Raw genomic sequence first — 13084 nt, 5'->3', positions numbered from 1 at the left:
GGAGCGCTCAGAGCATGTTGGGGAAGAGACCCCTGCGATGTCTTCGCCCTGCTGTGGAGGCAGCATTGATGCAGTTTTTGAGAACGGTTCTCCAAGAAGTTCAAATACAGGGCATTGTTTTCCTGGGTATTTTTGCAGACCACCTCCCACCCGAACGGGAAGGAAAGGGATGCCCCTTCTTCACCTGGCTGACACACCTGTGGGCATAGTCTCCAAGGACCAAATTAGCAGATACACTGCATCCCAGGCGCATTAAGAGCACTCTTGGAACCCTGAGGTTCATTTGGGTACGACTTGGCCGAGATGGCTGACAGACTGGAAAGGAGGATACGGAGAACCGGGGCGTGTCCACCACCCAGGGGTGGGGGGACAAATTTAAAAGTGGAGAGAGTGAGATGCACATATTTTTAAAAAACAGATATTTCCATGCAAGGCACTGGAGGGGGGTTGTTTTCCCAATTTTCTTTCTCCACCTCTCAACAAAGAATGCTACTCTATCTGACTGGATGATTCATTGTTAATCTGCTCTGATGCTTTGACCTTCTTGTAATTTAATCCCGTGGTTTATCAACCTGCTCTCAGCTGAGAGGTTCTACAGATCCCTCCACACCTTGTTTTTGGAGATCTTTTTTAAAAAAAACTGGAATGCTGCCAGTTTTACCTACACTTGATCATCTCCTCTTGGCTCCTCCTCCTCCTCTGTTGTGCCCTTCCGATGCTCCATTGTTGGAGGGTCTCTGAGACAAACACCACTGTCCAAACCTCTCGCGTCACCCCCCAGAACTCAGCCAAACCAAGACAGTGGTCTGTGCAGAGTGGTGTTTGGTGCCAGGCCAGGGGAAGGGGTCCTTTTGGCATCCGGGGAGGTGACAGAGGAGGCCCAGCCATGTGCAGCTGCCTCCTTGTGTTATTTGCTGAGGAGCTGCTGTCTTGCAAGGGGCTCTGCTATAATCCGGGTCTCGGGGAAAGCCTGCTGATAGTCCCAGATGGGAGGTTCAAATGGGCCATCTGCTCCTAGACAGTCACTGGGTAATTAGTTTGCCTGCAACTGGCGGGGCCTTTTTCACTGCAGAGTCAATGATGTCTAAGTTGTGCTTGCCTCTCGTGGTCCTCGCTTGAGGGTTAATGTGCCCACTTCTGGTCTCCTCCGCCAACCTTGGAGTGAGAGTTGTTGTTCCCTTGCTTGCCCTGAATTCGCCAAGGGGCTGAGGGTTGCTTGACATCCTGGCTTCCACGCATCTCAAATGCCTGTCTCCATCTACTCATTTAAATGTTGGGCTGGCCTCTCGGATGAGGAGGAATGCTGGGAGGTTCCAGCCGGGGAACCCGCGAGGGAAGCCTCAGAAGAGGAAGGCTCAGAGCCAGGGGGCTGGTGCTGGGACACGGAGGACAGGCCAGAGGAGGAAGCAGGGCAGAATGGTTGGGTGCTGAACAAGCAACAGGCTAGAGTGAGAGAGAGGAAGAAGAGGCAGAAAGCACTGCAGACACAGGGCAGGCACTGAGAAGGAGGAGGTGGAGGTGGAGGCAGCAACAGATTTACAGTTGCTGGGCAGCCCTACTGTATTCAGCTCCCCTCCTTCCTTGTCTCTGCTGGGGACTGGCAACACTAAATGCCCCACATCTGGCAGCCCTCCTCCACAGTGGCTCTGCTCTGCCCCATGGCTGGAGGCAGGTGTGCTTCCAAATGCCATTTCTGGAAGCCATGGGACGGAGAGGGCTCTTGCAATCAGGTCCCTGTTGCAGGTGTTGGTTTCTGTGTGTTGCCATTGTGCAGCGCTGGAGTCACAAGACTCTGTTTTGCATTCCAGAGATTCCAGGCTGTTGGAAGTCTCACAGAAGACAGGAGACGGAGGTGACGTTACTGGTTTCCTGTTCCTTTGTTTTTCAGTTGCTCTCTGCTCTCACAGAGAGAGGATGTATTTTCTTTTCTGTCTGCGTAGTTAGCAATAAAACCTAGCAATGTAGCTCAAACTTCTCGTCTCTTCCCTGTGCTGGATACTCTGCGGAATGGGGAACGTGCTTGGAGTCTCATCAAAGGCTCAGGTTGTTAATTATCGTCAGAGGGCAATTCTGGAAGAGTTGGTTGGTCGAACGCAGATTCCGACAGCAGGATCCCCATAGGCACCTGTGGCCAGTTATAAGGAAGGAGATTCCGACTCAACATCAGGAAAAACTTTCCGACATTAAGAGCCTTTCAGCAGTGGGGGGGGAGGTGGGGGAGTCTCCTTCCGTGGAGGTTTTTAAGCAGAGGTCGGATGTCCATCTGTCACGGATGCTTCACTTGAGATTTCTGCCTTGCAGGGGGTTGGACTGGATGACCCTCGGGGGCCCTTACAACTCTACAATTCTGCATTCTTGTTGGCCACTGTGCGAACAGGATGCTGGGCTGGATGGAGGGCCTTGGCCTCATCCAGCAACCTCTCTCTTCATGTTCCTGTGAGCTGATCTGCTCCTCCTGACCTGCCTGTGTTTTCTCTCTCTCCCCCTTTGGCAGATTGAGACGTCGCGCCTGGAGCCCGAAATCGCCCGGGCCACCACCAGCGAGACCCTGATCTACAACAAAGGGTTGTAAGCGGAAGTGGAGCTGCCGGGCCTGGGAGACGGAGAGGCGTGGAAAGGAGAGCGAGGAAGACTACGGATGGAGGGGAGGAGGGAGGGAAGATGACTAAGACAATAGAAAGAAAGAGCTAGAGAACCTCGTAGCATCTTCCCACCGCCAAGAGCCGAGCGTAAATTAACACTTTCAGAGACCCGGCGTCTCACGTCGGTCGAAAAGATTAATATTTAAAGTTTTAAATTAGCGACAGTAACAGCACAAAGGAAGGAGCGCCAGGGAGGGAGGGAAGGAGCTGAGAGCCTACATCCTGAATCCTCAGCGGAGGGGATTGTCGTGGCCCCTTTCTGTGGCTCCGCTCGGCTCCCGTGCGAACGTCGGCCTCTCTTCTCCACGGCACTTTCGCCTCCCAGCCTGAGGAGCTCAGCCTCCTCCGCTCCGTTCGGTTCTGCACAGCATTCAGCCCCCGGCGCATGACTTAGAAGAATTAGGTAGGTAGGGCGTCTTGATAATCGTACTCTTTCGATTCAGTGTCACTCTTGCACCAGTCGATGTGCACAGAATCAATCTTAGATCCGCAGCACTCGCTTTGATTCTAAACAAATAACGCGGCCAAGGTCGTAGCCGACGCGCAGCACCCACGTCCCCCACCCACCCGTCCCCCACTGGCCTGAGGACTGCTGCCACACTCCACCACATATATATCTCTCTCTCTCCAGTGGGCGAGCTCACAAGTTAAATTTGCCCTGCTCTAATTGCAGCCGTCACTTGGTTGGTCGGAATGTGTGGAGCTCCTGTGGTGGGTCTCCGGATCGTGGCCTCTTCTCACCCTCCGGCAGGAGGTAGCAAAAAGCACTGTTTGCAGGTTGCACACTCCGCATCATGGGATGGGGAGAGCTTTCCGGCTGGCTGCCGACTCCCTGCCCGGCCTCTTGGGTGCCTGATGCGCTGCCATCCTGCAGGGTGCTGCCTACACAATGAGCTCTCCCAGCCTTCTTCCCCACTTGGCAGCGGTGGAGGTGCTTGGGGGCCTCCCTGCTTCTCCTCCTGCTTCAGCCCCAGATGCCCCATGCAGTGCCATAAAGGGAGGGCAGGCAGGGGGAAAGGCAGGGCAGATGTTCTTCCAGAGGCAAGTGGGAAGGGTAGGTAGCAGCCATCAGCAAGGAGGATCGCTGGGTAGCCCAGAGGAGGAGGCAAACTTCAAACGGTTCTCCGATGGAGAAGGAAACAAACTCAGCTGGAATAATAACCCTAGTGAAGAACTTTCTGGAGGTGAGCATCATTTAACAGTGGAACAGACTCCCTTGGACGCTCCTTCCTTGGAGGTTTTTAAGCAGGGGTTCTGAGATTCCTGCGTTGCAGGGGGTTGGACTAGATGAGCCTTGAGGTCCCTCCCAACTCTGCAATTCTATTATTCTAATATGGCGGAACTAAGCCCAGGGTTTCCATTGGCAGCGCTCCGTAGATTTGCACCACCAGAGAGAACCTTGTGACCCCAGGCACAGGGGTGCCAGTCTGCAGTGTTTGGCCCAAAGCAGCCCGCAAGCGGTGGAGGGGTCTGCTGTGCTGCCTGCTTTGACCCCTGGAAAGGGTTGGGAAGCAGGGAGGAAACGTTTGTGTGCAAGGAAGTGGGAGGAAGGAAGGACTGATGCTCTTGCTGCTCACCTTCAGAACTCTGCATTAGAGGAAGAGGAATATACAGCGGTACCTCCGGTCTTAACCAGAGGTTAATTCGTTCTGGAGGTCCGTTCTTAACCTGAAGCTGTTCTTAACCCGAGGTACTATTTCTGGGGTAGTGGAGTCTGTAACCTGAAGTGTCTGTAACCCAAGGTACCACTGTACAGTCATACCTCGGGTTGAATGTGCTTCAGGTTGAGCGCTTTCGGGTTGCACTCTGCGGCAACAGTTTCGCTGCTTGCACATGCGCAGATGCTCAAAATGGTGTTACATGCATGCGCGGAAGCAGCAAAATGCGACCCGCGCACGCGCAGATGCGCCATCATGTCTTACGTTCTATTCAGGATGCGAATGTGGCTCCGGAACGGATCCCGTTTGCATCCCGAGGTACCACTGTATTAGATTTTGCACCATGGAAGAGGCAGCGCACACAGCCAGACAGACCCTGAGATGGGAGTTCAGTGGGTGCACACACACTGTGTGCTGAGCGGTTGCATGGGGGGCTCCCCCCCACCGCTGGAGAGGGGGCCAGGTCACCCAACCCCTGCCAGGGACCTCCTCTGCTGATGTGCAGCCCATTCCCTCGCTCTTCCTAGATTCCTTGAAGTTTGAACCCCATGCCTGCTTCCTAGGAGGAAGGAAGAAGGGGCACCCACAGCCCCTCTGTGGGGTTGGGCCAGGTGGCCCTGAGGATCCCTCTGCAACCCTGTGACTCTCTATGTGCCTCGCACCACGAGGCGCTAGTCTGGGAGTGGAACGAATCCGGGGGTCTCTTTTGGATTCCTTGTTCCAAAATCATTAAGAGGGTCCGATTGCTTGGCTTCCAGGGAGGGCTGGGGAAGCAGCCGCCTTTCGTCAGAGATGCCAGCCATTTCAGGGAGCCTCAGTCTCAGGTGACCAAAACAGGGGTGTGGGCTGTGAGTCATGCAGAGGATGGCGCACAGATCCTCAAAATAGCTCACTTTTACAGAGAGTAAGCTCCCCTTTCCTCTGTATGTCTGCAGGTCTGAAGACCTCCAAGCACTTTAGAAGTGAGCCTGCGGCAGCTGAGAATCCTGCCTCTGGGTTTGGCCACTGTGAGAACTAGACGAGGCAGGCCTTTGGCCTGATCCTGCAGGTTCTCCTTAGGCTCCTTCGTAACACCATAAAAGTCAAAACAATTGCAATTAGCTGCACATTTATTCAAAATCTAATTAAAACTACTTAGTTTAATTAATTCAGCAAAGCAGATGAACTTGATCCAGTGATGCCAGCTTTTCGAAGCCTCATAATCATTCACACCTCCAGTGCCCCCATTCTGCCCCCCCCTTACCTCTTAGCAACCCCCCCCCCCTGCCCAGGCATCCCACTGCGCCCCAGGAGGTAGGAGCACCCGTTTTGGAAGGCCTGAGCCAGATGTTAATATGCTTTGAAATCTCAACATGGTTCCAACGTGGGGTTGAAATGCAGGAAGTCCTAGAACGGTGGAGTTGGAAGGGACCCCAAGGGACATCTAGTCCAACCCCTGCAGTGCAGGCATCACAGATACATAGGTTTTTGTCCTATGCAAACCCTCCTGCCCTCCCGGCCTGCCTCCATGGGGGGCTGTCAGGAGGGAGGCCTTGAACTCCCCTAGGATCAGAGGGATCTGCCTTCCACTGAATGAGGCCGTTGGTCCCTTGAGCTCAGAGTTGCCTGCTCTGCACTGACTGGCAGAGGGATTGAACCCAGGGCCTTCTGCATGCCAGGCAGGGGCTCTGCCGCTGAGCTATGCGGTCCCTTCCTGTCTCCCACCCACCCAAATGGTGACGTCTCAGGCGCTTCTTGAAAGGGGCACCTGTGAATTCCACAGCTCTCGTTGGAAGGGATCCTGATGAGTGTTTTCTGCTATCAAGTAGCCCCCTTTCCCCTGCTGGCCCCCTTGGCCAGAGGAGGCCCTGATCCTGCCTCATCTGGCCCCCTGCCTGCGTTCATGGGCCGGGAGCAAGGGCTGTTTCACTCCCCCTTCCCTCTTGGAGAGCAAGCAAACGTCCGCTTCCCTCAGCCGGGGCACCAAGCGAAGCCTGAGCAAAAGCCCGCAGCCGTCCGCCTAAAGGCTAATTAATTTTTCCGCCTCCCCAAAGGTACAAAGGGGAGCCTGTGATCTTGGGACGGCGTCGGCGGCGTTTGGTGTTTTATCATTTCCCATAATTGGGGAGACGTGGGAGGGGGAGGAGCCCCCGCCAGGGTGGGTTGCTCACCTCCACAGCCCGTAATAATGAGATGATCATCCCTCTTAGCTTTTAATTAGAACCGAGCAGCTAATTGATTTCTTGGGTATGTTAATTAAGAAATAATGAGGACGGCATTGCAGCAGGAAAAGGCGGCAAAGGGTTGGGTGTTGGGTGAAGGAGGAGGAGGAGGAGGAGGAGAGGCCTGCGAGGGTCCCAGGGGTGTCCCAAAAAACCTTTGCCATTCCAGCTTAAGTGAGTTAGATTTGCCAAATTGCAAGGAAGGAGATTCCGACTAAACACCAGGAAGAACTTTCTGAGGGCAAGAGCTCTTTGACTGGGGGACAGACTCCCTCAGAAGGAGGTGGCCTCTTTAAGCAGAGGTTGGGGGGCCTCCTGCCAGGGCTGCTTTTGCTGAGATTCCTTCATTGCAGGGAGTTGGACTAGAGGACCCTTGAGGTGCCCTCAACTCTTATGTTTCTATGAAAGGAGGGTCCAACTAAGCAGTAGGAATAACTTTCTGGTGGTAAAACCTGTTCAACAGTGGAGCAGACCCGCCTTGGAAGATGGTGGACTCTCCTTCGGTGGAGACTAGATGGCCCTTGCGACAAACACGCCACAACTCTACTGCTCCTTGATTCTATTATCCACGTCCAGTCGGAGATCTGTGGGGAGAGGCTTCCCCTCTTGCCCACCCTCCCTCCCACGAAGGCCCCCCACCATTGGCACTGGGGGGGGGAGGTTGACCTTCAGCCAGTTCTCTCCGGAGGCTGTGCGTGGGCAGGATGTGTGCGGAGAAGCCAGCCCCCTCCCCAGCCAGAATATCTGCCTGCCTGCCTGCCCCCTGGGGGGGGGGGGTCCTTTGCCCAGGGCTCCTTCCTCCACGTGGGGCGAGGCCCAGGCCAGGCTCCCCAGAGCTGACTTCCTGGCATCTTGGGGGGAGCCGAAGGGTGGGGTGGAGGCCAGCCTGCAGGAATGGTGCTGAGCATCATGTGTGCCCCTTCTGCTATGGCAGTGTATTGGGCAGCAGCGGAGGGGGGACCGCCTTGTGAATATGCACCTGGGGCCTTGGACGCAGCGGCTCTCGCCTCCTTCCTGGAGGAATCCCTTTCCTTGACCCATTCAGGTACCGTTTGGCACGGAACCAAAACGTAACCTTTTTGTTTGAAAGAAAGAAACAAAAACCCATTTATCATGGGATTGCCTGAAAAGGGGAGCCAAGAGGCAGCCCCTGAATGCCTGTGTAAGTTCTGACTGCCCCCAAAGGGCCACTAATCTCAGGGTTACGCAGGAGCCACGGATCCAGAATTGGGGGTGGGGGGTGGGAGGGACAGGTTCTTCCTTTGTTTCCCGCCCATTGAATTCTTTTCCTGGAGCTCATCACAAAGCCGTATGCCAGAGGGCTTGGGAGTGGGGGCATCTCAAACACCCCCACCCCCTTGGCTTGTGGTCCTTTTCCTGCATTGCCCATTCCTGGCCACAATGTTCTCAGGAACATGGCGCATGGGTGCTGGCAGCCCTTGGGGAGCAGCCCATGTGCAGGAGAGGACCACGGCTCTTGCAGGAGCCCAGCCATCAAACGGAGTGGCCAGGCAGGTCCCACCTATGTCAGAGGGGGCAAATCGTGGGCCTGGCTGGGCTCCAGACTGCAGCTCCCCAAGAGGCTTGGCTGGCCAGGCAGGGGCTGTGGTCAGAGTTCAGGGCAGCACTTGCGCCCAGGGCCTGAGCCTCCCTGGGCCTCGGCACCCGGCTTCCTTCTGGGGGGCCTTAGGTGGTCCTCGGCACCTAGATTTGAATGCACCTTATTGCTCTCTCAAACTGCAAATGGTAACTCGGAGGAGAGTGAGAAGGCTCTTCCTTGTCCTGCTCTGAACTCACTTCGTCTTCCAGTGACTACGATCACCTGACTGTCTGAGCGCAGATACCTCTGTCAGTGCCAATCCACTTGGAAGTGTGCACAGTGTCCTTTTAACTTCCTCAATAGATTTATTGACCGTGACACTTTATGTAACACTTCTAAATGTCTGGAATAAAAATGACACAGCTAAGTGGCTGCTCTCCTGGTTGGTCTGTGGCTCTTTGCCCGCAGGTTGTGTGTGTGATGTGCCCACCTGGGCCAAAGTGGCCAGGTAGATGCCTCTGGGAGGGTGTGGAGCCTACACTGGCTCCCAGTATGTTTCCGAGCACAATTCAAAGTGTTGGTGCTGACCTTTAAAGCCCTAAGCAGCCTCGGTCCAGTATATCTGAAAGAGCGTCTCCACCCTCATCATTCAGCCTGGACACTGAGGTCCAGCGCCGAGGGCCTTCTGGCAGTTCCCTCACTGCAAGAAGCAAAGCTACAGGGAACCAGGCAGAGGGCCTTCTCAGTGGTGGCACCTGCCCTTTGGAACGCCCTCCCACTAGATGTCAAGGAAATAAACCACTATCTGACTTTCAGAAGACATCTGAAGGCAGCCCTGTTTAGGGAAGGTTTTAATGTTTGAAGTTTTATTGTGCTTTTAATATTCTGTTGGGAGCCGCCCAGAGTGGCTGGTGAAACCCAGCCAGATGGGCGGGGTATAAATAATAAAAAATTATTATTATTATTATTATTATTATTATTATTATTATTATTGCTGCTACCCCACCCCATGCCTTCAGCCACTGACCTAGATGGTTTTTCAAAGAGGCAAATGAGAGAAATTCACTGAGGAGACGGCTGTCGATGCCCACTAGGCAGAATGGCTATGCTTAGCGCCAGTTGCTGGAAACCACCCAAAGGGAGAGGCCTCTGGTGCTCAGATTTGCTTACAGGCTTTTCATAAGAAGCATCTGGGTGGCCACTGTGAGGAGGCTGGATGATTTGGGGGCCCCGTGGCCTGATCCAGCAGGTTTGTCTTTATGCTCTGAGATTCATTTTACCACACCTGCCGGCAGGACCACCTGTGGCCTGCTGCTCCCTCTGCAAGCCTCACCTGCAGGGCCCTCCCTCCTCTCAGGCTGTGGTGAAGGCCAGTCCCTGCCCCTCAGCGGCTCTGCTCAGATTCCCAGCCCACGCACAGAGTGTCACCTGCCTTTTATCAGTCATCCAGGGGCACTTCCAGGCACGGCGGAAGGCAAATGTGTTTTGAGGCGGCCTGGACATTCAATCCCTGGCGCAGGTGTGAAGCCCTCCTCAACCAGAAAGCCCTCTGCATACCTGCCATACCTGCAGAGCGCCAGCTGTTCCTGCATTCAGTGGGGGGGGGGAGGTCTCTCTTCTGCCTGATGAGTGGCAGGAGCATTAGACCCCTGGCCTTGAAAAGAGGCAGAGCAGCGGAGGAGGGAGAGCTGTCATCCCTGCTCCATGATGGGGGATCTGTGTCCAGGCACAATGGAGGAGGGGCCATGGAGGAGCTCGTCTTCCCTGAGGTCAGAGGTGGGGGCGCGTGGCACCCACTACCTCCGCCTCTTGAGCCCTGCCACTCAGCGGTGTGAGGCCTGCTTTTGGAGAAAGACACAGAGGGTCCTCTCAGGTCCCTGACGCTCTTCTGGGAATGGATCCCTCGCCTTCAAAGTTCCAGCCTCAAACAGGAGGAGAGGGCCAGGGCCTGGTGTGCAAGCTCAGCGCCTTCCCCAAGTGTCTTGCTTGCTGCAGCTTGTAAGAAGGTGAGGAGAGCCTGCTGGATCAGGCTCATCTGATAGTAGTAGTAGTAATATTTATTATTTGTACCCCACCCATCTGGCTGCGTTGCCCCAGCCACTCTGGGCGGCTTCCAACAGAGATTCAAAATACATTAAAACACCAGTCATTAAAAACTTCCCTGAACAGGGCTGCCTTCAGATGTCTTCTAAACGTCAGGTAGTTTATCTCTTTGACATCTGGTGGGAGGGTGTTCCACAGGGCGGGTGCCACCACCGAGAAGGCCCTCTGCCTGCTTCCCTGTAACTTGGCTTCTCACAATGAGGGAACTGCCAGAAGGCCCTTGGGAGAGGGACCCCGGTGTCCGGGGTGGAGACGCTCCTTCAGGTATACAGGACCGAGGCTGTCTAGGGCTTTAAAAGTCAGCATCAACACTTTGAATTGTGCTCGGAAACGTAACCCAGCCCCCCGTTCCCACAGTGGCCAAGCAGTTGCCCAAATGAGAAACCCTCAAATAGGACACGAGCACAAGAGCAATTCTCCCCTCCTGCAATTTCCAGCAACTGGTATTCAGAAGCATCGCTGCCTCTGGCTGTGGAGGCAGAACAGAGCCGCCATGGCCAGTAGCCGTCGATAGCCCTCTTGTCCTCATCCATGAATTTGCCCAATCCTCTTTTAAAGCCAACCAAGCTGGTGGCCATCATTGCCTCTTGTGGCAGGGAGTTCCACAGTTCCACCAAGCTGGCTTGGTCTTGTCCACAGAATGGAAGATGGCAGGGTCCCCAAGGGTGTGGTCTACAGGGAGCTGGCTTCAGCCACCAGGTCCATTGGCCAGCCAACTGCGTCACAAAGACGTCTGCAAACAGGGGCGCCAACTTGAATAAAATACGGGGGGCTGGTAAGTCCTGCCCCACATAATCACATGGCAGGGTGCACCCTCACCATTTGAATGGCCTAGCCCCCTCAAATATTTTTTGGGAGGCCAAAGGGAGCTTGGTCCCTAGGGGGTTGGAGCCTATGTCTGCAAACGAGACATGGTGGCTGGCAACATCGACCCCACCGTGTGGAAATCCCTTGGGGTCGACCGCAGTCCCTGAAGACAGGTAGGCGGGTTTTGCATCCACAGCAGTGAGAAGAGGAGAAATGGCCGCTGGGAGGAGCGCAGAGAGAAGAGACGCCATGTTGCATCTACAGCAGCACAACTGGACGCCTTCCTCTGCCCCGGCTGCAACAACACCTGTCTCTCCTGTATTGGTCTCTACAGCCACAGCAGGCGCTGCAAACTGCCAACTTCACACCCCCCCCAAGGCCCCCTCCTCCAATGTCTCCAGAGACAGACGGATGCCATCCTGGCCTGCTGTGGGAGGGAGTTCCATGGTTTAACTAGCTCACTGCTGCCTTGCAGAAGGCACGAGGGAAGGGGCTCTGCTCCCTCTGCCCACCCACACCTGAATTGGGTGGGGTGATTCACTGAGGGAGGGGGGGTTGGCAGGGGAGCAGAGAAGATGGCTTTTGATTCCCCTCCCCAAGCTCAGATCCTAAAGCCGCCTCATGCACAAGCGCCACTGCCAGGGCCTTGGCAAGACCTCCGGGCTGTCTCAGGGGTGGCCTGGATGCACGAACCTGCTGCCTTATTCTGCAACCGGAGCCCGGCTCCTCCTATCGCCTCCCAGAGATTTACTGTCTCCAGGCATTTCCTGCAAAAAGGAAAAACACCCAGGTTTAAAGGGGTTCCTTTGCAAGCTGCTGCGCTTCATGCGCCCCTTGCAAAAAGCAAGGCTTCTGGCCTGGGAGGCTTAGTGCCAAAGCTGCCTCAGGCTCTTCACTGGGGTCTCTCCAGAGCTTGGCCCTTGCCCTGGCCTGAGGCCATCCTGGATCACATTCTCAGCTCCTCCAGGAGGACATGAGCCCAGGTCCCTCCCCATGAAACTCGGGCTGGCCAGAGGAACACGTCCCTTTCTGCCAGGAAAAGAGGCTCGCTCTGCTCACGCCCCTGGACATGGGGGTCTTCACCTGCTGGTTCTCAACAGCACAAAAGGAAGGAGAGAGGGAGAGGGTCTCCCAAATGCAGTTTGAAGCTAAAGTGGCCACCCACGTTTGAAGACTTGCCATATTTTTAGGACTCCCCTTTTTCCTGGGATTGAAACTGTTTTGAATATTGTGCTTTAATGGTGTAAACTACCTTGGGACCTTAGAGTGAAGGGCAGGTTAATTAATAAAATTAATAATAATAATAATAATAGGAATAGGAATGCATACCCACAGCCTCCCCTTTCCTCACCTCCACTGCCCCCCTCCCACTCTGGGCTTCATTTTCTGACAGCAGAGCCAAGAAAAGCAATAGTGCCACCTTCTGGCCACCAGAGAACTAATCACGCAGTGCATTTCAGTCCGTTCTGTGTTGCTCAATTAAAACGCAGCCTCCAGTGAAGACAAGGAGGCTGGTGGTGGACGTGCTGAGCGTTCTGGAACAGCCTTCCTCAGTCTGGAGCCCTCCAGGTGTTTGGGGCTGCAGCTCCATCAGCCAAAGCCTGCGGAGCCGTGATGGGTAGGGATGCTGGAACGTGGCGCTCTCCGAAACATCTGCAGAGCACCCGGCTGAGGAAGGGTGATCTGGGAGAAGCATGAATATCATCAGAGGCAGCCTTTGCGGCAGGGAGGAAACACAACAAGCTGAAGCAATCAGGAAATAACGATCCAGGGGAATGAAGACGAACCCTTTCCTCCTCTGGCTGCTGCCTCTCTTAACACCACCAGGCGCCATCAGTGTCAGGTTCATTACTGGCACATAAAACCACAACCAACAAGTTCCCTTTTGACGTTTCCATATAAGGACATGGTTCAGCTGCCATGGTTCAGGGTAGACTACTGCAACTTGCTCTCTTGGACTGGTCTTGAAAGAAGTCTGGGAATTGCCGCTGGTTCAGAAATGCTGACAGCTGGGTCTAGGTGCCCTCCAGGTGTTCTGGGTTACAACAGTGTGCTGGCTGGGGCTGAAGGAATTGTAGAACAGTAGAGTTGGAAGATACCCTGAGGGTGCTTTAATCCAACCCCCCCCCCCCC

At 54.8% G+C, this 13084-nt stretch overlaps 1 protein-coding gene across 3 annotated transcripts in view; it reads left to right on the top strand.

Moving 5' to 3' along the window:
• Positions 1-8468, top strand: part of SFXN5 (sideroflexin 5) — a 95895-nt gene extending 87427 nt beyond the window's left edge. For 2 of the 3 annotated variants that reach the window (XM_081021095.1, XM_081021094.1), the window contains one exon: positions 2495-8468. In XM_081021095.1, the coding sequence (XP_080877221.1) occupies positions 2495-2572 (78 nt within the window). In that variant the 3' untranslated portion in view covers positions 2573-8468. The remainder of the gene's footprint in view (positions 1-2494) is intronic. The other variant, XR_013990480.1, reaches the window with a different exon arrangement.
• Positions 8469-13084: the final 4616 nt, after the last annotated feature.

This window comes from Podarcis pityusensis, assembly GCF_964106645.2.
Source record: "Podarcis pityusensis genome assembly, chromosome: 9".
Taxonomy (NCBI): Eukaryota; Metazoa; Chordata; class Lepidosauria; order Squamata; family Lacertidae; genus Podarcis; species Podarcis pityusensis.
This window is presented reverse-complemented; position numbering and strand designations above follow the sequence as displayed.